This window comes from Anser cygnoides, chromosome Z (genome assembly GCF_040182565.1).
Source record: "Anser cygnoides isolate HZ-2024a breed goose chromosome Z, Taihu_goose_T2T_genome, whole genome shotgun sequence".
Taxonomy (NCBI): domain Eukaryota; kingdom Metazoa; phylum Chordata; class Aves; order Anseriformes; family Anatidae; genus Anser; species Anser cygnoides.
In genome coordinates, this window is record NC_089912.1 from 60,343,829 (window position 1) to 60,370,186 (window position 26,358).

The 26,358-nt window shown below is 45.1% G+C and overlaps 1 protein-coding gene across 13 annotated transcripts in view; it reads left to right on the forward strand.

The window, feature by feature from the left end:
* The window catches only part of DCC (DCC netrin 1 receptor), a 425,812-nt gene that overhangs the window by 162,730 nt on the left and 236,724 nt on the right, over positions 1 to 26,358 (forward strand). For all 13 annotated transcript variants that reach the window (XM_066988962.1, XM_048079751.2, XM_066988960.1 and 10 more), the window contains one exon: positions 16,070 to 16,354. In XM_066988962.1, the coding sequence (XP_066845063.1) occupies positions 16,070 to 16,354 (285 nt within the window). The remainder of the gene's footprint in view (positions 1 to 16,069; positions 16,355 to 26,358) is intronic.

Consider the following 26,358-nt stretch of genomic DNA (forward strand, 5'->3'; position numbering starts at 1 on the left):
GAGGTATTATTTCATCTAGTTTCCCGTTATATTTTGTTCTCTGGAGCTCAATACTCAAGGAAAAGCCCCATTTTGGGCTGTCCTGCTGTGTAGCACCCTATCCACAGTATTTTATGTCCTTCAGCGTGCAACCTTGCCATGCACAAGTCTTCCGTACCCGCACCTGGGGCTAAATATATATGTGCACCTCCTGTTTAAGCTTAAAAATACGATTATAGATTTGGTCTGTCTCGTTCCTTACGTGTGTTTTACCAAGTAGTCTGATGGTGCCTTTTTACCCCGGAGAGAAATGGTGCAGCTATTGAGTGATGCTGTCCGCGGTAGTTATTAAATCAGGTAACCACAAGCATAAAGCAGCTCGTGCAAACGTTTTCCTAATGACTGAACAAAATAATACACTTAAATGTAAATGAGTTGAATGCTGTGACTGACGTTTAAATCACCAGAAGCATTACAGGCAATATACTATATTGCTTTTAGCGCGTTAGCTCGTAAATGCTGCTCTTATACCTTGATGAGGCACGGGGAAGCCCTTTCAATTTGCCATCCCAGTTTGCTCCTTTCCTAAAGGTCTGAACAGGGCTGTGAGGCAGCTGGGATTTAGTTTTGTGTTTAAACGGGCGTTACAAGAAGGCGTCTTTGGGATCAGTCACCGAGGAAGGGTTTTAGGTTGCGTTTTGTGCCCAAGCGCAGCCGCGTTTCTTCCAAATCTGGCAGCACTCCCAGTTCTTGGGGAGGAAGGAGAATGAATCGAGGTGCTCGCTATTTATGTAATTCCTAAATATAAGTCGTCTTTACGTTTAATTTCAAAATCTGTCTGGAAATTATGTTTCTAATAATATTTTAACCGGTTATTCGCGGCCGAATGATGGCTTTAAGACTGCATCAGTAGTCTTTCAGAAGTCTTTTTTTTAGCAAAGGCCTTTAAAGAGGAGTCGTTTCATTAGGATGACTTCAGAAATTTACTATTTTATTTTGCCTAACGTGTGGGGCAATAAATAGTCAATTACTGGGAGCAAGCAGATGATTTTCGTGCTGAGCAGGAAGGGCATAGCTATGTATGTGCGTTACTGTATGCCGGGGGGAAAAAAAAAGGAGCCTTGCGTTGAAACAGCTCTTATCCCTTGAGTACAGTAAACTTGCGCGATTTGATAACTGAAGTTCAGCACAAGTTCACGTCTTCATCAAATCAGGACTTGATCCATCACATTAAAATGACGAGGCAGAGTAAGCCGTGGGCCCCTAGCCAGATCCGTATTCGACGTCGGGCTCCTTGCTATTGAATGTCGTTCCTTAGAAGATCCAATTTAGCTTCTAGTTCATACCCGTATCTTTCTAAATTAAATTCTTCCTATTTCTCCAATCTATTGGCTTGTGAAGCGGCCGCTAACAAATCATTCTCTTGTCTATGCAGTATCCGGGAGCTCCAAAACCGTCTTGTAACGGAGACGAGTTTGGTTCTTTCAGCATCCAAAGTTTTAACGTTTTCTTTAACAGCTCTTTAGGTCTGAAAATAGCCATTTAATAAATGTAAGATACTGTTTACAGAAAGCATTGGCACTCTTTGGATGTTCCATAAAACTATTTGGTACTTTGGACAGATTTGTTAAGACAGTAAATTAGTCTAAAATTGGCTTTTCCTATTTTTTAAAAGAAAAAAGCCTTTAAAATTGATAGAAAACATGACCGTTGGTTGTATGGTAGTTCTGTTTTTTTTAAAAAAAAGAGGGATTCTGGACAATTTATTAATCAGCACAAGTAGCTGAAAAATAAACATCTGTTTGCACAGTCATTTTGCTCACCAAATGCCTTTGTAGCGTGACATCTGTGTTTGATTTGGGAAGTAAATACACTTTGTTGGCATTGTCAGAGGAAACGAGACAGAAACACTAAATAATAATCTTGAAAGGAGCGTGCCTGTGAACGGGAGGGGACTGCGCGAAACAAAACCCGTGGGGTGTTTTATTTACTAATAATTTCTGCTGATTATGGGTCAGACAGCGTCTTTGGCTGGTTTGTGGCTGAGAATCGAGCCACAGATGTTGGGTGGCCCCAGTACTGGGATGCACGGACAATTGTTATCATAACTTACTAAAATTTCAAGTTTTTCTACACTTACAAGTATTTTGATCCAAACTTTTTTTTTTATTTGCCTCTTTTCCTGGTTTTTCAGCCCCTGCCTGGATTATCTGTTGATACTTACCCACGTTAAATACTGGAGCCATTTCAGGTGCTTTAAATTGCTACCTCGACCCCTCCTTTTTTTTATTTAACTCGAGTTGGCTTTTGTTTTTGCCTTCAGTGCGGGTTTGTTTGAAAAGAAACTGACAGTTTGATCTACTGGGGAACGGCGAGGGGGAGTTTAATCTTAATTGGCTTGGAATATTCATTAAAGTTAATGAATGAGCTGTTTGGCTTTGTGTTTAAAGCAAGTGTGCGTTGCTTCTGGTTGCGTGAAACGTACCGAGCTGTGGATCCACGTCTTGTAGTAGTGCAGTCAGCAGCTGTGTGCCTTCTCCAAGGTGATCTGCTGGATCATACCCGAGCAGAGAACAACCTCTCCCGGAGCCCTGTGATGTCTCCCAGGCTTTCGGGGAACATCACTGGTGGAGGAAACCCAGCTCTTGACGGTTGGTCCCTAACACTTGGCCAGCAGTTGCTAAAAATCCCCGTGGGGCACAAGGTAAAGACGTCCTCATTCAACAAGTAGTCAGCGAAGAGTAAGATAACTTGTACAACTTAATCCCAAAAACATTGTTCTCTATTCTAACACCTTCCACTACCAAGGGCAATTTTTATGGGCTTACAGAAAACGAATCAATCGCCTCCAGAAACGGAAAGCTAGCGTTTACAGCGATTCTCCAGATATTTTGCTGCTTTGTTTCTAGAAAGTATTAATCCTCGCTGCGGTGACTTCGGTGAGACTGAAGGGATGAAGGTATGTTCAGTTTGTATAAGGATGTTGGAAACTCCGCTCCTGAGAGTGGCTGCACTGATTTCTGCAGCGTGGCTCTCCTATTAAAAGCTCAGGATCCGACCCCCTGCAGAATTTGAATAATATATTCCGTTTTCTTCCCAAGGAATGCTCATTTCAATATAAAGCCGTTTGAGGAAGCAGGGTGTGGGGAACAATGTTCTGCTGTAAATAGCTATAGGGACATAAACAGTCTGTGGGCAAAACAAATAAACCTTCGCTGCGAAGTTCTGGTGATAATCTGAAGCAGTATGATGTACAGATGTGTTTATTGATACAGATGGAGTTGTAAAGCTGGTTTTAGTGACTCCTCACAAAATTCTGCAATGATGACTACGCTAACAAAATTACCCTGCAGTGTTCTGTATTTGTTTTTCGAAATAATAGATATCATAAGCTTAACGGACGCCCCTGCCAAGACTTCAGCGCGTGATTTGCTGCCTCTTAAAGCCTTTAAACCTGTAAGGCAGAGCTCCGAATGTCCTGGCGCTGATGTGCTCGGAGGCATTAAGAAGATATAAGCTGGATGGAGGCAGTGTTCTTGCTAGACACTTCCGTGATATAGTGTGTAATTAAATCGAACGCCGGAGTCTTAAGGAGCCACAAATATGAAGTATGGCTGATGTCCTGAGCAATCAGAGGCATTAGCATGGACGTAATGAGATGCCATTTGTTTTCGAGCTCCCGTTGGGTTTGGTAGTTCAGAGGTCCCTACCTGGTGATGCCCGGTTCCCTACGGAAACGCTGCCTGTAGGGGATGCTGAGCGCTTTGGACCGTTCGAGGGTGCTGCGCGTACAGCTCCCAGGGCTCCACAGGTCTCCTCTTAGGAGCAGGGTAGAAAATATAACTAGTAAAGTTGTCAGAAAGGTTGCCAGATGTCTTAGAGATAAAGGAAGGTGATTAGAGGTCTAATGAGCCAAATCAGGACCGATAAGAAAATGATCTTTTATTTAGGGAACTAAACATGGACTACAAATAGCTAAATCCTTGCTTAAAATAATACATAATTTCGTATAATGAGATGCCTTTGGAAGGAAATATAATATTAGCTGCTTTTTTTTTTTTCTTTTGGGGAAGAATCTGTTCGGATTCTCGAGTTTGATTCAGTTGCAAAACGTCGTGATGTAAATTGTTAGAGTCCAGTGAAATACAGAAGGACATTGGGAAGTGATTTCCGAGCTGAAGATGCATTGTCTTGGTACATTCTGCATAATAGGCACTTGTTTTTCCCTTTTCTGCAGGAAAGGACACTCCAAATGTGTGCTTTTTCTTTTTTCCCGATGACTTCGGAGCTTTCTGGTTGACTTAAACCTAATTTGACAGAAGGGAAGGGATTGCAAAGATTGTTAAATTCCTATGGCTTTTTATAAACGTTAAATAGTGATGGAAAGCAGAGATTCGTCCTCTGTGAATATCCTGTGTGCGTGTGATGCTGGGGTAGTGATGGGAAGGGGAGAAAGCTGCTAGGCAAGATGTCCCTGACCTAGGTTGTGGATAGCTGGAGGTGTGGATTAAGGCCTGGAAGTTGAGTTATGCGATGAGGTTTATCCATCCTGTGGCCCAGAGCCACGCGGTGCTGCTTTTGCATATCCGTCCTGGGATTTTAGGATGATCGAGGCCGTCTACTGCAAAACGCGATTGAAGGTGTTGAGCAAGATCAGGTTCCTGCAGGCGATAAAGGTAAACTGCGATGGAGGGTGAAAGTCACGCCCTAAAAGTAAGGCAGCAGTTCTTCAAGTTCCATGAGCTGCAGGTTTGTAACAATTCTGGGTGAATTTGGAAATAACTTTTTTAAAGTGTCAGATGAAAAAGAAGCCATAGTCGCTTCAAATGGGATTTTTTTTTTTTTTTTAATTCTGGAGTTACGCAGACCTTTAACCGCCCTCGGCTTGAGCACTGCCAGGCAGGCTGGCGAGAGCAAGCTGGAGGCACGCTTCCCTCTTCCCTCTGCCTTTCTGGAACGTGGCTGCCCGCGCGCTTGCAGATGCCGGCAAACAGCAGGACCGTATCAGCTTGTTTCTGGCTCCTAATTGCGGGTAAATTGTTGCACAGTAGGCATGGTTGTTCAGCAGTGATGGAATAGGGAGCTACCCAGGGAGCTAAGCAGCTTGCCCAGAAAATCTAATCTTTTTTTTTCTTTTTTCCTTCTTCCTTTGGTTTCAGGATGGAGATAAGACGCCCTCAGTATTAGGCAGTGCCCTTGCTCGGGAGATGGCACGGGGTGTTATCAGTGAGGTTCCTGTCCTTGCTACCAGCTGTGCGGGAGGAGGAGGTGAAATACAGAGAAGCGACTTTCTTAAAGTCACCCCCCTAAGGCGAAAAGAGAAGCTAAAATGTTGTGGGGCTGCAAAACCCAGCAGGCAGGGTGCCTTTCCTGCCCGTAAGGCGTGTGCTGGAGGGGTTCCTCTGGGAGCCCACCTCCCTCTCGCTCGTGTGCGTAAAGAGGTTGCTGGAGCTGGTCCTTCTAAATTTGGGGCCCTGTGATGGGAATCCTGGGGTTACCCAGCAGGTAGGGATCCGTGGGTCTCTGCCTTGAGATAAAACGTGTGGCCGGCCTCAGGTGGCATCAGCACCCCGACCCGAGAGCCCCCATCAGGGGTCTCCCTGTTTCCGTATTTCAGGTACTGATCAGGAGAAGAATCGGTGGTGAAGCCATCACGCGGAAAGAAACATTCCCCAGCACCTCTCACGTAATATAAATGCTGGTTCTGCTTTTTCCTCGCGGGGGGAAACTTGCAAAGCTTCGCGAGTCAATTAACACTTTCTAAATTATTTTGAGATCAGTGGATAAAAAGCCCTGTGTAAACGCACCCGGCGTTACCTGCAGAAGCTAAAAAGACGCCGCCATGCCTTTTAACCGCTCTCGGCCTCTTTTCTCCCTGATTTATTTGCACTTAACATCCTTTTTGATGTTCGAAGGTCGGTTTTTGAACAGCTCCTTCCAAAACGCTGACGTTCCCACTTCGGGAAGAAAGGCGAGGCTGCTTGCCGCATCTCGGATCGTTCCCTCCTCTGAGCTGACGAGGCCATCCGAGCTGCGCTCGAGGGCACCTTCCTTTATTGTGCACTAAGTACCTCGGGTACCACCGCGATATATCCTCGTCTAGCTCGGACACGGAGCCCAGAAATGCAAACGGGGCACATCCAGTGTTTGCTGCGGGGGCGTAAAGAGGGAGGGGAGATGAGGATAGCTGCAGAAAACACCAGAAATTCACCAGGCTGGCTCGATTTTACGTAACTATCCCGCACTGCTGATAAAAAAAAAAAGCAAACTCAGAGATGCTCCGTGATAAAATATTTAAGTTCCTTATTGGTGCTGAAGGCTACTGCTGATTTCTCTTGGATTTGTGGTGAGGTGTGACAACGCTGTAGTACTCAACTAGAACAACGCCAGAGGATTGCCGCATTTTAATGGACTAGGCTTGCCAGGGATGTTTTTGCTGTTATCGTGATTTTCTTTCTTTCGGAGGAGAGGTGAGGCACGTCAGCACGCACCGTCTGATCAGCAGAGGTTTGTTGGCACGGTGGGAAGAGAATGGCCCACGATGGACGGGGATGTCCTGTTAAAGTCGGCAGCACTCAAGTTATTGAGAATTTGTACTTAAAGTTGGGTTTGATTCCTTGAGTGCAAGAGTTAAGAGTAGCTAGTGGCTTCTCCTGGTGCCAGGACAGATCTCCAGGAGGCAGGTTCCTAAACCAAGCATGCGGTGGCCTAGATCCGTCCTCTGGCAAAATCCCCTCCCTGCTATCTGGGAGCATCGCAGCGGGAAGCAGGCGGTGCTCGCTTCTGTTTGCCGCGTGGCTTTGGGAGCTGAAATAAATGGCGTGCACAGTCAATTCCAGTGTCACCTTGCTAGTCCTTACACGGTCCCCACGGAAGGGGAAGGGAGAGGATGCTGTGCTCGAGGACACGTGCCAGTGGAAGATAAAGCTCGCATGAAAGCGGGGGAAGGCACCAGGGACTGGATTACGCTGCGGTCTGCCATAGCCCTAGACGGTTTCTTCGGGTATAATTTTAATGCTACTTTCCTCGTAGAGTTTCCAAATTTTTTCTAGTATATGGCTAAAACGTCTGTTGCTTGTTCTCAAGGCAAGCGAATCTGCAGAGCTCCGACTTGCTGCTTGTGTTTTGCCCGCACCAAAGAGACCTGCTTTGGCAAGGATCTGAGCTGGAAAACATTTAAGGACCAATTTCTATGCCGTGTTGCAGCTGTACCTGGTTGTGTGAGCTACCTGCCTTCCTTCCAACGCAGGATCGAACAAGCTGATTTACTTGGCTTCGAGCAGAGGATTTTCATTGCATGGATGAGGATGAGGAGAGCTCCTGGTGCCCGGGCAGGACAGGAGGAGGTAGAGGAGGCTCTTGCTTTGCTGTTGGGGTCAGGTCAATGCACAAGGTGACGTTACCCAGACCTAGTGACCGAAGGCCAATGAATTAGGATGTGGAGCTGGGCTCAGATAGGGCCTGAGCCGGTAGCGTGGCCAATTCTTCATGTTGTAGAATGAAATAAGGGGGAAATTCAGGCAAATAATGTGCATTGTAATAATCGTGCATGTGTTTGTGCGTAATAACGGGAACTACCGAGCTGTAACAACCACCAGGCCCCCGGGAATTGCTCGAACACAAACACCACTGCTGCTAAATGGTTACTTCTGCACTACTACGGCTGGTGATTTAGGGTTGCCTGCTAATGTTCAATAAAATGTCAATTGGGTCTGCATTTCTCAAGTTGGTGTTTGTGGCTGCCCGCATAGAAATGCGGTTTAACGGCCGCCGAGCGCGCCGTGCTCAGTTAATTCATTTATTGCGCAGTATTTCAGGGCTGGCCTTGGACATGCTTTTACCAAATTTGTCTCATAAAAAGGTGCCACGTGATTCAAATGCCTCACTGGCCTAGAGATAAATTAGGAAATCTGTCAGACCCAAATTACCAGCTGGTTTTAGTTTCTTTCCCAAAGAAGCCACCGATTTCTTGGGGGTAGGGGTGTTAATAATTTTGCTAGTTAATGACTTAGGAAAGAGGGTGTAGGCTGAGTCCTAACATGTAGAAGTACATTTAAATAGATGTCCCATAAATAAATGCTACGGGCATATGAGGAATTGATTATTTTGCAGAAATATCGCTTCCTCTAATGGTAGAATAACAATCTGCTTCTGAAGTGCTCAGCTCTGTAATGTGTGGTGCTTTCCGAATGCGGATTGTGTGCTGTTGCAATTTGTCTTAAAGGACAAATTAAAAAAAAGGGCAATAAAAAAAAAAGCTAAACCTACTATAAAAGTTAAACCTGTTAAGGGTTGAGCAGCTTCACGTCCTGTGGCTTTGAGTTTCACGTTCAAACGTCCTGTTGGTCTCACCTTCGTTAATGATGTAGGAGGCTCCCAGCCCACGCTTGAAGAGTCAAAGGCTCTCTATTCAGACTCCTGGAAGTCTGTCCAAACAAAATTGCTCCTGCTCTGCACTCAGGTATTTATGGAAGAGCCGTGTGTACCTTGCACGTTGCACCATGCATGTGCAAGATGCCCTGCTCTTGTACTGGTAGAGAGAAAAATGAATTTCCCGTTGTGCTTAGGGTCTAAATCTCGGAATAGTCTTGGCAAGAGTTTGCGCCGTGGTCTGGCCCGGTCCTTGAGAAAGTTTGGTCTTCAGCACAAATGGGATGAATGGCTGGTGAGGATGAGTTTTACCTGACAATTGGGAGTTTTAATTGATCTTTAAGCAGATAGTAGGAGCCCGTGCCGTTGAACTGAAGGGCTGAGGCGTTGAAATTGATGTGATTTTCCATGGACAGTCAGCGGAGGGGGGAACAGAAAAAGCTTTTTGCTGTGAATTGCATTAGTAGTAGTTCATATATGTTCTGTTTTTTCCAAACACAGGGATAAGTCCGTCCCTGAGCTGAATTAAGGGAGAGAAGGGAACATATATCAACATTTTCTCTGCTGTCTAGCCAGAATCTGTTGTTCATGGTAGCAGTCCTCTCCCTGCTCTCCGAGCGGCTTGACCTTTGATATGTCAGACCTCGTCTGTCACGTCAGAAACATCTGCGGCTATCATCGAAGACTAAACCACAGCTCTTGTTACATCAGGCTTTGGAGATTTCCTAGAGATGCAGCTCAGAGCCGACGGCTGGGTTCAGAAGCTGCGGTGGGTAGGGTTTGTATGGTAGGGATGTTCGTGGTGGTCTTACTGACCGTGCAAAGCTGTGCTGCATCTGCTGGGGTCGCTAGGGCTCTCCTGCCATGCGCGTTGTGCCCGGGTTTGGGGTTTGCGTGGGTATTTGGCACTGATCTGGCTCTGTTTTCCCATGGCACGGCAGATCTCGATGCTGTAGGTAGCAGCTCAGGAGCCAACCCTATTCCCCAGAGGCAAGGGTAGCCCTCGCTCTTGGGTTCTCCCAGAGCTGTGCTGGCTCTGGCCCACCGAAACCTCTTTTCACTTAGGGGAAGGTGCAACCGGAGGGCTTACACACCTCTGAGTGTGGGGTGGTGGAGGTCTGGGAAACAAGGCGGGAGAGGGCCTCAAGGGCTTTGGGAGAGGGCCTCAAGGTCTTTTCAAGGGGATTCTGAAACGAAGTACTTTAAAGAGGCATCTCACAAAAATTTTCATGCTACGTTTATAGACTGTTACACCAAGGGATTGCTGGTCCAGCCAGGGCTTCCTCGTACTGCTTTGCAGTGGTTTCTGGAAGCCAAGCCCCTGCTCTTAAATATAACGGCCTGGGTGATGCCAACACCAGCAAACTCCCCGTGCGCGGCACGCAAACGAGAGCCTCCTTTTTTATCGTTTTAATTAGCAATTTGGAAATACGGCCCCTTTTTTAGATCCTTCAGCAATAAAAAGACCTATTTTCTTCCTGCTTATTTCCTGTTTGAGGAGCAAATTTGATGATTTTCCTAGGCGGTTGGCTGGAAGCCTGCTCGGCTGGCTGCACGCCATGAGCGCTGGCAGGAAGACGAGGAGATTTACACCCTCTGATTTCGGTATTAGCAGGGCAGAGCAGTACGTGGGCTTGTCGGGGGAGGATATACAAATTCAGGGTGGTGTATCTTTTGCCCACAAAGGTGTATTTTACTGCTGGGAACGACCGGGAGTTAGACTCCCAGAGATTTTCTATCATGGCAACTTGTTAATAAATATGAGCAGCTTCGAATAGCTACTGTGGCTTCCCCCCGGCTCTTGGAGAAATCAGCAAATAGTCTGAGGCCGAAAGCTGTGGCTGTGTTTTATAGGAATTCTTGAGATGAATCGGATCCAACTCAACGAGTGGTGAACTGCCTGAAGGAGCTGGAGGTGTGCAGGTCCGCGTTTTGCCTTTGGCTATACGAAGGTCATCGTTTTGAGCAGTGATCTTGAGGAATGCCAAGTTTTGCTCTCAAGAGCTCCGAAAATGCTGACAAATCTGTGGCACGAAGAGAAAAGCAATCCTGAGGGTTGCACTTTAACGATTCGGTTAAAATTGAAATGTTGGTTGTTGCGAATATACCCTGCACGCGTGGGGCATGCAGACGCAACAGATTTGTTCTGGCACTTTGAGTCGAAAGACAGACCTGCAAAAAGACGAAGTAGAACCGACCATAAAGGCATTGAATCCTTGATGAAAACCCCCTACAGCATAAATACGTGGACGGAAAAAATAGATTGTTTCCATGCGTTATGCCGAGCGAAGCCAGCAAGCAATCCGGCATAAAAGGTGACAAGTAAATTAGATTTTAAAATTCTTGCGGGTTTGATAATCCGATCTGACATCGGTAACACGGCTTAGGGAGAAGTCTTTTTCAGAATAATAAGTTCATTTATTTTCTGTGATGGGGAAGAGGCATCAAAGGGCAGCTTCTGGCTCCATCTCCCTCCAGCTGGTTTTTCTTGGCGGATTTAGGCTGCCGCCAAGAATCGGCGCTGTAATATTCGTAATGGGCTGTACTCTAGGAGAAAATTGCTGTGCTGGAGGAGACCTCTGATGCGCCTCCATGCTGGGAAAGGTGAAATTTTCTTCCTTTGCTCCTGGGACGTTCAGAACATAAGATTTGTGGTTCCTCTCGTTGCTCGGAGTTCCTCAGCACGTGTATGAACGTATCCATGTGAGGGTAGGGCTGACACGGAGGAAGAGGTGGCTTCTGACCTTTCTGTCCGTGTGGCTTAAGAGGAGACACGGAGGCTCTGCTGGCTCTAATGGGGGTGTGATATAACACGAAACCACCAGGATTAAAAGCTCCTCAGAAAGGGAGGGTGCTAGGGGACCCATGGCTAAATAGCATCAGGGTTGCAACACGGTTTAAGTCTTTGAGTTCAAGCTTTCCCCTAAATTCTCGTATATCTGTGCATTATATGGTTATTTACATAGAATATTACCAAATTACTACGTTTTTAGGTAACTATAGTTTATGATGTTTACGTACATATCACTATTACTCTTAAAGTCAATTCTAAAACCTCTGCCTTGTTTCTTTGACTCTTTTTTTTATAAGTTGACCCAGTACAGAGTTTCTCTGCAGAGCTATGCTGCTATCCGAGATCAACTAAATTATCCTGCTCCCACGAGGACTGCAGAGAGAAGCACAGGGTCTGCCCAGTTCAGTCTCCTCAGTCATTTTCTGAGGGCTGTCTCTAAGAGCAGAGGAATTTTACAGCAAGAATATCAAGATGCATCTTCTGGTACGATAATTGAATGCTAAATACAAGTCAGTGGCTGCTGCATTTTCAGAAGAGGCTAAAAAGCCTAAGGTTTATTGTTTTTTTTTTTTCTTTTTTCAGTTGGAAGCTGCCCCCTTTTATAAGCGGGTTCCCAGTTTCTGTGGCTCTGCTGCCTCGCAGTATTTTAACGTGCATCTAAGAGTCAGCTCCTTGTCTGTGTCAGGGCGTCTCCACGGGCTGTGACAGCCCTCGTGTGTGGGTTTCTGCTGGCTTGCTGCAGGAGTAACAGCTGACACGGGGTCGGGGAGCAAATTAGAGCGGTATAAGTTTGTTTCTAAGGATGCTGCGGCGTTCTGCTTCTCTGATCCTTCTTAGCTACTTATAATCACTTCAGTGGGTACGCCCTTTAAATATTTCTTGATGGAACAGTTTTATCGGTTGATGCGCGGTGCTGACCCTTCTGTCTATACTGTCATTACCGATAATTCATTTACTTTCCAACAGCCACGTTAACTTCTAGTTAGCTTTGCTTATGTGAGTCTCCACGGTCGTAAGAAATCAAGGCGATCCTACACGCATGTCATAAATCACAATCAAAACTCATTTTGCAGACATTGACGTTATATTCACCGAGGCATACTCGCTTTGATTTAACAATCCTGTTGCACTCCAAATAGCTGAGATATGTCGAGCTTTCAAATAACATTACCGGGTAAAGTAATTGCGCTAGTTACCTTAAAATTAGCTGAAGTTGTTTTGTGGTATACACGAAATTTGACAGTGCGCTGGGAATTATGCATACGTAAGTATCTGAGGACTAAAAGCTTAGCAGTGATCGATACTGGGCAACCAAACAGGGAAGGAAGGGGCTGCTGCAGCATCAGTCTGCAGCTCGAGTAGGATGGAGGAGGTGTGGGCATGCACAAACAGACAAATTATAACTGCTCTGCACCTTTATAGCGTGCCTCGGGAAAAACATGAGGCTGATTGTGTTTAAAATAAATCTCTGTCTCCATATTGCTTCTACAGAGGTATGTTTTAGGTCCAAGCTTGAGCTCAGCTGTATATCCTGGGTTTATCCAGCTTTGCCTAATGCTGTAGAGCTGCATGTTGCCCATTGCATGGCATGTCTGGGTGAGGTGTGACCTACCTGAGTATGTGTTGCAGTCTGATCTGCAGTTTTTTGTGTTCAAGGGCCGAGTTTGACAGTTTCTAAATATGCTCTGCATAGTCAGCATGCTGACTGTGGCTTGTATTTAAAAATATTAATAATTCTCCTGCCTTGTTTGCAGTGGCCGTGAGCTCTTAATTAACCCCATCTAGGTATTCATACATACAACTAACCCAGTCACCTGGGTTAGGTAATTCCCCTGGGTTTTCCAAGCAGATTAATGCAAGGGGGATTCTTCCAAATCGCATCTTCCAAACTGGGAATCTGAGCGCCCGGCTCTTCATCAGTTTGGGTTCTACTGCTTCTATACAAAGGGGAGCCATTTATTTAGCTTATGCTTCTGCAAACAAACCAGACCACAATTATACTTAGGTTTTTTAGTGAAGCGTCTACGCCCTGTTTTATTTCTTCTGCTGAACATCACCCTGCAAAACTTTTTAGAACTGTAAATTGGAGCTAGCAAATACAAGAGGACATTGAGTAACAAAAGCGTAGCACCATTTTTTTTTTTAAATCAGCCTGTGGAAGAACGAATTAGCAGTTTCTAAAATATTTACATTTCTAGATTCGCTCACCCATGCTTTCTCTCTCCCGTTTTCTGAAGCAAGCAGAAGGAAATCGCTCTTTTTCATTACCTTGGTTTCCTGCCCTTCAGCTATTGTGCGAATTGAAAGTGAAAAAAGGTCTTGTCTTGATGTTAAGTAACCTTGCAGACTTTAATTTGAAACAAACAAAGCATTTAAAGCAGTTCTTCTCTGGGGGATTGTGCTGAGTGCTATTAAATTGCTGAATATTTAATAGCTAAACATGCACCAGAGCCTGAGGTCTGTCCCCCAAATGATAAGCCTTTTTATTAAATGAACTTTAATTGCTTAATAATTGGGTCTTCTGTAAGGAAAGATGGGGATCCTGATAAGCTGCCAGCCAGATTGCATGGTAAATCAGAGCTGGGTGCTGCTTTCAATTAGGTTTCTTAAGTAGGTTTGGGTGTAATGCAGCGAGGTGCATCTGCGACCCTTTGGCTACAAGAGCGAAGCATCCCCGTGAATCTGCAATGTTTAATTCCGGAGCCTGTCTCGGAAAGTGACTTTCTCAGAAGGGATTTGCTGGTCTGTTCCCCCGAGCCAGCTCCCAACAACCCAAACATCTGTGCAGCTTCAAAAACTGTCTTGAGAATGAATCAACATAAGCCAGGAGACCTGCGAAGACCCGGTGATGGTTTTAAGGTCTTGGGTGTCGTGGTCCTGCAAAGAGATGAATGAGTCCTGAACGTAACCACGGGAAAAAGGTGGCTGGTGCTTTTCTTTGAGACACAGCAGGAAGGTTTTGGTGATATCCTGATTTGTTAAGCACAGATGTTATGAATTTTTAAAACTTGACGTCGTGACACCGCAGAACGGGAGATGGTGCAGCGACAGGGCTGTGTGCAGGGGCACGGCAGGTTCGGGGCTGCTGGGAACAGTGCTAGGGAGAAATAAAAACAGAGAGAAATAAAAAGTTACTCCGTGAATCCATGTGAGGAGTCGGTCTGTCTGTGCTAGAAGTAATGCTGTTGTTTTCCTTGCCTAAAAACAAAGCTGTTGGGATTCTGGCATGGATTTCTGGGGTGGGGTGTGCGTGGGGGGTTCCTCTACTATGGCAATTGTTTTAGTCATAGTTTTTACAGCACACTGTTAAATTTGGCTGTCTTTCCTGCTGGAAAATCTGTAGTTTTCAACAGTTTTCCCTCGCTCTTCACACCGTATCTTCAAACTTTTTCAGGTAAAAAGCTGAAAGTGTTGAACGTTCGCATTTTTCTAGCTTGCACCAGCCCTGCTGGGGGTGTAAGGCTGTTACGTGGGTATCGGTGCCTGTGGCCAGGTGGGAAGCAGCATCTTTGCCGGCACGGGGACGTGCACGAGGGTGGCAGAGCTTGCATGGACGGGGCTGTGAGCAGTGGGACTACCAAGAGCAGCTCCAGCTCCTTCCTTCGCTCAGGGCCCAGAACTCACCACAGTTATCCCTGAACACCCACGGCAGTTTGGGAGCACCGCCACCCACGCAGCAAAAATGTCATATATGCCCCTGGTTATGTGTAGGAATACCTCAGGAAGCCTTTCCTGAGCCAGTTTGTCTTCCTGGGGAATTCCCCTGCCTCAGCTCTTGGGAGCGCTGCACCCATGGTGAGATGTGGCAGCCTTGTGGGCGCTCTGTGGGGTGGGAGCGCTGAGACCAGGTGGGGGACCCCAAGACAGGTGTTTGAACCACGAAATGAGGCTCCTGCTCTTTTCTTGCACTTTTATTCCCTCAGATAATGCCTTTGCTGAATGCCTGAGTGCCAAGTTAGTGTCTGGAAACTCAGGGCCTTCCTTCCTTGCTTCCTTAGTTTAACAGCGCCTTCAGATAAATGCCTCGTGAAAGCCTTCGCTGATGTAATCTGAAAGATGCTTGTTTCCTGTATACTTTTCAGTTGCTTTTAGTGTCTTGTTTTAAGTTCTCCACTCTTCCAAATGTACGTTTGAATGTACATTTGTGCATACTTCTCCAAGGGCCTGCATTTAGTAGGCCGACTTCCCATAGCAACGCCTGCACTTCAGGCCTCGCACTGGGCCGGCCCTGAGGTTGCCTCTCACTGGCACTTTGTATCTTCCAGTCTGTGTCCTGTTGTTGTTTTTTTTTTCTTTTGTAGTATGTGAAGGACATGGCCATCGTGTTTTTGCAGGATTAAGGCCGCGGTGTTTGGGAGTTAGGCAATTAAAGCTCCTAGCTCTGCTCTCTTCCCCTTGTAAGACAAAAACATTTCTTAGGAAAGCAGACACAGGCCCTTCCCTTTTTGAAGTATTTGACTGTGACCTAAATGATTTCTTCACGAGAGGCTTTCAGATCTTTTTCCCCTCTTCTTTGGAGGGAAGGGCATGGAGAAGGAGAAATACAGAAAGATGAGACTGCAACATTTTTCTAACCTCACCTAGGTTCAGCTGTGCTCTCCTTTGAATGCCGTTCTGAGCGGTTTGTGTCGCACGATAGTGTCTGTACTTCGTTCAGGTTGTTCCTGAGTGGGTTTGTTAGTAACAGATGCAATTTGTTGCTCTCTAACACATCTTTTCTTTGCTGCTAATGAGTATAATTTACAAAGGAAGGTGTTAGTCACCCAGCCATTACAGCAATCTCCAAGTAGTTTGCAGAACATCACAATTCTTTTATTTCTTTATTTTCAAGTCTGGAATGTTAACGGAATCCAAATCGGCATGGAAACAGCAAACGACTTCTATTTTCAGCAGCTGTCTAACTGCTTCTTTTACTTGTGTTTGCAGGACCGCTGAGGTTTCTTTCCCAGACAGAATCCGTCACGGCTTTTGCAGGAGACACGATCCTGCTCAAGTGCGAAGTCGTCGGGGAGCCCATGCCCGTGGTGCACTGGCAGCGAAACCAGGAGGATTTATTCCTGAGCCCAGCCGACGGACGGGTGGCTGTCTTGCCCTCTGGAGCTTTACAGATCAGCAGGATTCAGCCTGGGGACAGCGGGATCTACAGGTGCCTGGCGAAAAACCCAGCCAGTTCAAGGACCGGGAATGACGCAGAAGTCAGAGTGTTGTCAGGTAAGAGCTGCACGCTTTCACATCGCTTTTTTCATTTGTCTGATCACGTCCTTCGGTTCTCAAACTGCAGTCGCTCCTCCTGGGGCAGCTTTTTGATTTATCCCAATTTCTAGTTCCTTCTACAAGCTTTCATGTTCTTCTTCACATGGAAGAGTTTGGAGACCTTTAGAAGCAGCTGGATGCAAAGGCGAGGAGTTGACACTGTAGGGAAGTATTCACGTTGCCTAACTTCAGGTACCCCATTTAGATTTGTATGAAGCTGGTCTCTTTATACGGTTGATGGGGAGAGACAAGTAATTCCTATCTCACAGTGGGCAGAGTACCCAAATTATTGTCCGAAAATACTCACTGAAAGAGCTCCTCTTTCTCCAGTGACTAGAAAAGCAATCTGTTGGGACTAGCTGCCAAATTTACCTACTCAAAGTCAGGTTACTTGGATACTTCAGCCCTGATAAGGTCTGCCAAGCTTCACAGACTGCAGTTTTGGAGCTGACACAGTTTAACTGTGACAGCCAGTGTTATAAACTCAGCCAAGTGAGCACCTTGCTGTTCCATCTAATGAATTCATCAGTTAAATGAGATGGTTACCACTGCAGTATTTCATCAGGAGCTGGACATCAAAAGGGTGGTTTGAAGAAAGGCATTCCTTCAAAATCCCCTTCCCTTCTAGATCTACCTGCTAATGTGTAACCACTAATGAAATGGGGCAGGGAAAATGCATTTTTAGAAATTCTTTAAGATGCTTTTGCTGAGCAAACGTTGCTGGTGTGCATAATTTCTCACTAAGTGAGAGGCAGCAGAAGAGGGTTCTCAGAGTTCTGAACTGAAGTCAAAATGCTGTAAAAATCAGGAGGGCAAGGATCAGTCCTGTGGAAGGACTGCAATGTTTGATGAGTTAATTCTCCATTCTGGAAGTGTTTTGTGATTTTTGCAATAGGATTTGGGAGGTTAAAGTTCCTTCTGTTTGGTATATGACAAAAAAAAAAAAATAATCTGTAAACCTAGGATCAAAAGGCCAAGCCCACATCTTCACTTTCTGCTATGGTGGTAGGTATTGATCCTTTTTGGAGCTGTAAGGCAAACTAACTGGCAACAGAGGAAGACCGCTTTATTTAGAGTTCCCTGCAGGTTTTTTTTCCATGTCTTTTTGGGGACCCGAGTTTGAGCCTGACCTCTATCATGGACCCGTAGATTTGTCTAAAGGGCTGTACCAAGGCAGCTTTTCTGGGGTCTTCTGGGATCACCGTGAAACTTAGAGCCATGTGCTGTTCCCTACGTATGGGGCGGCACCGAGGCATCACTACCTCTGCGGTCATTAATGGTAATTAAATTTCCTGCCCGTGAACCTTATTTCTCCAGCTTTCTTGGCTGAAGTTAAGACTGCCACAGAGCTTTGTGTGCCACGCAGACCTGGAAGAGTTCTCTCAGCCGTCTCAGAGTGTTATTTTGCCATCCGTCTGTATTTCTGATCATTTGTGGCTGGGTTGGTGCTTCTTCCTTTTCACAGCTCTGGCTGTTAACTTTCTGAGAGGCTAAACGGCCTCTCACGCTGCCTGGGGGGGGAGAGGGGGAATTCACATCCGTTTGTCTCTTCCCAGCACGTTCGAATTTTATACCAGAAAAACACTGGAGCAAATAATGAGGAAAATATATAACAGGGAGCCAGCGGAGTCCGTCAGACTTTGGCTTAGGGCAAGCAGCACAAGGCCTCATTTCAGGATAATGCGAACAGACAGCAGCTCTTATACGAAATGAGTGGTGTTCCTGAAAAAAAAAAATTCAGATCTTATTGAGCCTCTTGGGAATTTGGTTCTCGTGTGCACGCTTTGATGGTTCAGAGCTCTCTGATACTTTGCTGCTAATTCAGCCTCTCCTGTTTTCACTCGCTGGCAGAAATCTATCTTCAGCTGCAGCTTTCCTCTTCTGTAATTAGCGAAGGCGGTGTTTTTTTCCCCTGCTTAGTGCAAAAACAACAACAACAAAAACTTTTTTTCAAAAGGCTTAGGTAGCACATCCCATCCCGGTATTTTTAAAATGTGCCTTCTCCGCAGCTAGCGGTTATGATCTGCGATCGCAAGATCAGAGACGAGAGATGCTGTGAAAACACGGCACCTCTGCAAGGACGTGTGGCAAAACTGGCTGCGATCCTGGCAAATAATTTATGATCTTCTTTCCGTGTTCCAAACGAAATGTAAGAGAAAACGAGGGATAAACATGAAAGCAGTATTTCTTTCTTTTTTTTTTTTTTTTATTTCAGTCGGAGTGCCTGTGGCTTAAGGATTTGATTTGACGTTGTGGTGGGTCTGGAAATATCCGCACCTCCTCTTGGTAGAAACGTTTGTCATCCGATGTGATAGAGGTTAGCAAAACAAAATGTTCGGATGAAGGGATTACTGATCTCCTGGGGGGCAAGGGGAGGATTAAAATTCACCTTACCTGACTCAAGCCTGTTGTTTCTCTGCCCTTGTAAACTGAAGAGTGATAAGCCTTCAACCTCTGTTACCAAAGAGAAGTAGCTTGGAGGTGCATCGAAGTGTCTAGCAGGTAGGGCAAGGCACTTGGCAGGAAGTTTTTTTTACCTTGAAAAAGGCACTTCAGCTGTTTTTTTTTTTTAATCAGTTTCAGCATTCAGGGACTGGCTCATAAAATACTTAGCTCATTCTGTATAAGGCTACCAAAATTACAATGCCTTTTAAAGCTTTCTGTATTTCCTAGACACGTGGGTCTAGCTCTGCCTTCATCTGATCGGATGTCTCTCTTAAGCCCTGAGGGTAATAGAGGGTGATATTTTGTGATGCTTCCTGCGTGCTTGTGGTGGTTGGCCTTGGCTGGCTGCTGTCATCCCACCCAGCTGCTCCTCAACAGGATGGGGACAGAAAACAAGAAGAAAGGATGCCCGCAGATAGGATTGGTCCCACGGGGATCCTGGCACAAGGTAATGCCGTTTGGAGAATGGCATTCATTTCAAAACGCACGTTTTCACCTTTTTTATAGAAGCTTTCTTTTCCTCTGGGTTCCGAAAACTTAGTCCCAAGTGAAAACTTTCAGCAAGTACTGGAAAAAAACGAGGAAGCACGCATTCAAATAACTGCACGCACTTACCTAATTAATTTAGAGGGAACAATACTACTGTACCAAAAAAAAAAAAGCAAAAGATCTCATACAAAGCAGTGCTAAGGAATTAATTTATAGCCAAATTTGTTGCTTCTGTGAATTAGTTAGCAAGTTTCTTTGGGAGGTCTGTACGCTTCAGAAATACAAACGACGTTCGAAAAGGGAAAGTTGAGCAGTTTGGTGCCTCAAAGCCATTCATTCTCTATTTATAAATAATAATCCTGCGCTTATCAGGAGCCATCAAAGCAATCTGCCACCGTACTATTGTCTGCCGTGGACGTTCCTTCTCTCTCTCTGAGCTCGTCTGCTGAGCTGCAGTGCAAGATAACAATAACAACATCGTGTAATTCCTTCGTTTTTAACGCAAATCGAGTTGGGTTGCTGTAGCTCCTTCCTCACCGTTGTGCTTCCGAGGAGAGAAGGGTAGAGCAGTGACGAGGACGGGTTGAAACGGATCCCTCAAGGTCTTGAGACAGAATTAGGAAGGAGAAGTTGGTCTTGTGTAAGTAACACTATCTTAGCTTAAATTTGGATGGTCACATACGTACAGGAGGCATCGTAGCTGGGGACATCCTATTTAGTAAATGTCCATATGGGAAAGGAGAGGAGTGGGATGTGCTAAATTCCATTCGTTGATAGTTTTTAGCTTAATTTTGAGGAAGGTCTGCTTAAACCCGAGCACACAATCCTGTTGAAGCCTCAGTTTCTTCTACAATACTGTGAGGCTGTGCAAAAATCAAGATTTTTCTCATTCGTACCCAGGCCGTTTGACTGTACGTTCTCTAACTGCCAATAATTGCCTAAGTCAATCCTTTCCCTTATTTACACATAACCTCAGCAGCTAGCGCTTAACACTGTTTATTCTTTCGATGAAAACAGATTTCCAGGAGATGTGGCCAAACACTCAATTTATGGATTTTATTTTTTAATCTAACCATCTTCATCCTTATGTTCTCCGGTGCCCATTTCCTGCGGGGATGCCTTACCCTAATTCTGTTTAGTGTGTATATAGTATCTATATTTTATATAAATATTAGATATGTACAATTATGTTGTATATACACAAAAATGACAGCAGGAACCCTACCCAACAAAAAATCTACTCTCAAACCCAAGATATTTGTAGATGCGCGATCTGTGGGAGTGCTGCATCGTACCAGAGATGGGTCCCCTCCCCAGAAAGGTCAGGATCGTGGTATAAGCTGAACTCCCACCACGTGTATTTGCACGCTCGTTTACGGGCACGCAAGTGTGCAAAGCCTCTGTTAGAGCCCAGGCTGCTCTGGGGAGGATTTCTGCCGTGCGAATACCGCCTAAATAAGAGCTTCCCGCTCAAGGTAGCAGCTGAGGGAGTGAGTGTTGATTAATAATAGTTCAGCAAAGAATTATGGTATTTATTTTCCATAGCCTGCCTTTTGGTAAACACATGGGAAATTTGTACTTTGTTCAGGACATCTTTATAGAATTGCTGTTATTGCAGTCTGTAAGTACGTATTTTGGGGGAAAAGGGCTCTTTAACCTGCAATTTTTTATAAGCCATATAAAGAAGTAATGACTGGAAACCTGCAACTATATTCTTGCAAGCATCAAGAAGTCAAACACTTAATTCCAACGGCTGTTACTGGTTTTGCTTAAGCATGTGATACATTTTCCATCAGCTGCATTTAAATCAGGGTTGGATTTGCTTCAAGAGAGCTTGCGATAAGGGTTCAAAGCAGGAATTGATGGTAAAACTTGGTGTGCGCTCAGCACCCGGTCAGGCTGGATGCTGATAGCTGCTTCTCCTCCTGCTTTCAAACCAAGCAACAAATGGATCAGATGCCTCGTCCTGAGCTGTGGACCAGGCGTGGGCATCGCTTGCGCTGCTCGATTGGTATCGTGGCTGATGAAGGTTTCATTTCCCTGTTATTAGGAGAGAGCCCTTTGGATGCTGAGAACATCCGTATCACACCTGCACCAGACCATGCCGCCTCGCTTAGCACTGTTGCAATTACTCTGCTTATTTTTATTAACAAAAGCATCCAAGCATCCAAATACCAAATTTCCCACGTATAACAACTTGCCGAGTTGGAAGAAAAAAAGAGCAAGCAGATGGAGGCATTTACAGTCAGTGTACCCTCTTAGAAGCCGATCTCCAGATCAGTGCAGTCACAAGAACAATAATATCTACTCAAGAAGTGTGGTCTGCTCAGCACTCCCAGGCTAGCTGCCAGAATAGTGGTTTTATTTATTAAAAACACGCAGATTTCAGTGATTGTTCTAAGTGGGATTGGTTTTAGCGCTTGATTACGATGCTTGAAGCATAAGTTTAGGTTTGGACAAGGGTCTGAAGAATATTTTGTAATATGCATTTGAAAGAATAAGCTGTTACTGGAAGATTTTTGGTACACAATTAATGATATTAAACTAAATTCAGGGTGCCGATGCTGTCGACTAGTGGGCCACAGGCTGGCTTGCAAGCTTGGTGTACAGACAAAGGTAGTTCACTGTAAATTTACCAAAAACTTGGCTCTAAAAATGCGGTCCACGATGGATCCCAAACACAGAATTCCCCTTTTAGTGCGGGAACAGCCTTTGCTGAGATTTATTTTATACTAGGTAGTGGCTTTAGATTTTTTTGATACAGAAAATTGATTAACGCTAATAAACCATTAGTGACTATAACTATTATACACCTTGATCATCAGAGGTAGGGATTCATACCGTTGAAGGCGATTTAAGGGTTCTGCCATTTTATGAACTTCTAGCTTGTTGTATTTAATTGCATGGAACACTTTGCTTTCTTGTCTGGCCATTAGCCTAATTTGCCAGTGAAACGTAGACAATTCTTTAATAGCCACTGCCTTTTGTAAAGCTCTCTCTTAAACCAAAAGAGCTTCCCCCGTGCAGGAGTTAAATTAGCAGCCTGAGAGAATTCGAGTGGAATAATTTGTATGGTTATTGTGGGTATATTTAGTGTTTATTCAGCAAATAAAATACTGAATAAACACACAGAGAGAAAAGGCAGTCTTGATTAAAACCCTATTCCCGCCCCCCAACAGTGTGGTTACAAAAAAAAAGTTTGAAACATCTGAACATCGGAGCAAATAATCTGGTAATAGTAACTGTGAGTTGAAAAGCAGGATTTTTGGAGAGCTGAAGGAACCAAAGGTGTTGAATTAGTAATGTTCAGGGTACAAACGTTTTTCAAACATATATGAATTTATTATAAATGGGTGGAAGAGTTGGAACTTGCTTCAATACTTCTACCTGCAAGGCAGGAAAACTCAATTTTTTTTTTTCTAAACCAGTATTGGAAAAATGTTTGTACTTATGGCATTGGTTATTCAAAAATATTCCTTATATTTAAAAATGCAAAAAGTTGTTTTATTCCAGGACTGTCTTGGGGGTTTTATAAAGCTTGTGCCTCAGACATCTTCAGGTCATTGTATCCAGGTAAAAAGTAGCTCCCAGGGGAGCAGAGAGATTCTCTGGACCATTAATTGTTGACCATAAATTTTGAATACCGAAGTTTGCCGAGGTCTAGGAGAAAACTAAGGGAGCTAGCGATACTAAAAACAAATAGATCATTGAGTTGATGATGGACCATCAGCCTGTCATCTTTGAGAGACAAAATAATGGTCAATGCAATTAAAGTTAGTCTATATCAGTGTATGAAAACCAATGAAAAACATTTTTTGTTGATTTTCATTGCTATAGTAGATTTCTGGGGGGATTTCTGCTATGCCTTTTCTCTAGGAAGTCAAATGTCAGTGTGGTATCTATACGATAAATGGGATTTGTAGTCATTACGTTTAAAATATAAATGATTACTGAGCAGATTTTTTTAGTGGGAGTCTTCACTAAGAGCCAGGGATATATTCTTTATCGTTTATTCTCTAATATACCATATAACAATTCTGTTCAAGAGTGGAGAGAAAGGAAATCTCCTACCGAAGACATATTCACGTATCAGGTGAGGAGTTGTAAAGAAAGTGGGTCACTATGCAGAGGTTATAAATGGGGAAGAATTTAGGAAAGAATATTTCACTGCGACTAGTCCTGGGGTCCACATCATAGGAGACTAGGGGCTGGAGCAAGCAGTCCTATGGCAAACGTCTTGGAGGTTGATCTTGGGTATTCAGCAGAACAAGGGTGAAACGCTGCTGGGGGAGAGGCTGGCTCTCCTCTTGAGTTATATTCCTAATATTCATAGGGCTGCTTCTAAAATCTTATTAGGTTCTTCTCTGAATTCGGTTACTACGTGGATCAAACCACTGCTTTTTAATTGCTCGTGTCTTTGCTTCTCAAGGACGATGGAGGTCTAAAACTATGTCTGCCAAGGCTCTGCTGCTCAGCTGAAAGTAAGAGTATAAATGTGTCCTTTCTTTTTTTTTTTGCCTCAGCTCTGCTCATGCAGTTGTGGAGTAGTTCTTCATTCTGCTTCTCTAAAACTTTAATGGATAGAGAGAAAGCTTCCTGCTTTTGTCTTGTAAATACAAAACACCCGAGTCCCCTATCTACTCCTAGAGTAATAAATCTTACATTATTCTTTCACCTAGGAACAAGTAAAGGAGTGTAAATATTTTTGTCTTCATTATGGTTGAGCAAAGTGAGCGTCGCGCAAGAAGTCATCGTTAAAGCTGCAAACAGGACCCCTGATGTACGGTCCTATGTTCCAGCAGTGACTTGGCACATTTCTCCTCGCGCTTTAGTTAATGTATTTTGAAGTTCCTTCAGGAAGAAGAATGTCTTCACACCCTGATGCGTGTCAGTGCTAATGTTACAATCTTTGCGTCCGTAATTCTTTTGTTTTCTTGGTCGCGTCACATCCTACAGCCCTGCTGAGCCGGGTTTGCGTTGCTTGGGGAGGGCAGAAAGGATGGAGCAGGGAAATGCTAGAGGGGGTTGGGAGACGGAGGCAAAAAAAGCAAAATCTCCAAGTAGCGGCTGCATTCTGGTTATACATTTTAATGCATTCTGTATATTGAGAGATCGGTATCACTTTAATGACAGATTTCTCTAACACTGTTCGCCCATAACCCTTGCTTTCTCGTTGGGATTAAGTGTTCAGCCTCTAGGCGTGATGGGGAGATCGGGTCGGGGAATTTTGCCGGCCTTTCTTCGCCGACAGCAGAGAGCAAAATTGGGTTTTAGTTGGTCTAAATCTTTATCTCGTTTAATCGAATTTAGAAATGGGACTATGAACACTTAGAGGTATTCCGTCACATCAGTGTCACATTAAAGGCATCTCACTTCTGCCATTTGCAATATAAAAACTGCTGCAATAAACATAAAATCGTACTGGCCGAGTCCAATATTATCCAAATACGCTCAGAAAAATTTCGTGGGTATGATACGATGGGAGACTTTTGTCAACGGAATGTTTACAAATGCACGTTGTAGCACCAAATAGCTTCGTATAGTCAGATGCTGTACAACAGCACGCAGCATTTTTATGGAAGTATTTATTTGTTTTAATACGCTGCATAGCTAAAATACTGCAATATAATGGGTTTTTCTCCTTGTGTGCCGGAGAGCTGTATCTGCAGAGCTGAATCCGAGTGAATTCCTTGCAATTTCATTTTTCTTCTAAGATGGGAATAGGTTGCATCTGGAGATCCATTTGCTTTAGACCAGTTTGGTATGAGCATAAATACATCCTCAACCCTTATCGCTGCGTATTGGCGCAAATCTTTTGGCGCAAAAATTTGAGGGTCATCACGCGGCACTTGCAGGGCAAGCAGGCGATCAGGCCCAGTCAGCATGGGTTTATGAAAGGCAGGTCCTGCTTGACGAACCTGATCTCCTTCTATGACCAAGTGACGCGCTTGGTGGATGAGGGAAAGGCTGTGGACGTGGTCTACCTTGACCTCAGTAAGGCTTTTGACACCGTTCCCCACAACATTCTCCTCAAGAAACTGGCTGCTCGTGGCTTGGACTGGCGTACGCTTCGCTGGGTTAGAAACTGGCTGGATGGCCGGGCCCAGAGAGTTGTGGTGAATGGAGTCAAATCTGGTTGGAGGCCGGTCACTAGTGGAGTCCCCCAGGGCTCGGTACTGGGGCCGGTCCTCTTTAATATCTTTATCGATGATCTGGATGAGGGCGTCCAGTGCACCCTCAGTAAGTTTGCAGATGACACCAAGCTAAGTGCGTGTGTCGATCTGCTCGAGGGCAGGAAGGCTCTGCAGGAGGATCTGGATAGGCTGGAGCGATGGGCTGAGGTCAACTGCATGAAGTTCAACAAGGCCAAGTGCCGGGTCCTGCACCTGGGCTGCAACAACCCCAAGCAGAGCTACAGGCTGGGAGATGAGTGGCTGGAAAGCTGCCTGGCCGAGAAGGACCTGGGAGTATTGGTGGATAGTCGGCTGAATATGAGCCAGCAGTGTGCTCAGGTGGCCAAGAAGGCCAACGGCATCCTGGCCTGTATAAGAAGCAGTGTGGCCAGCAGGTCGAGGGAAGTGATTGTGCCCCTGTACTCGGCTCTGGTGAGGCCGCACCTCGAGTACTGTGTTCAGTTTTGGGCCCCTCGCTACAGGAAGGACATGGACGTGCTCGAGCGAGTCCAGAGAAGGGCGACCAAGCTGGTGAGGGGTCTGGAGAACAAGTCTTACGAGGAGCGGCTGAGGGAGCTGGGCTTGTTCAGCCTGGAGAAGAGGAGGCTCAGGGGCGACCTCATCGCTCTCTACAGTTACCTGAAAGGAGGCTGTAGAGAGGTGGGGGTTGGTCTATTCTCCCACGTGCCTAGTGACAGGACGAGGGGGAATGGGCTAAAGTTGCGACAGGGGAGTTTTAGGTTGGATGTTAGGAAGTACTTCTTTACCGAAAGGGTTATTAAGCATTGGAACGGGCTGCCCAGGGAGGTGGTGGAGTCACCATCCCTGGAGGTCTTTAAAAGACGTTTAGATGTA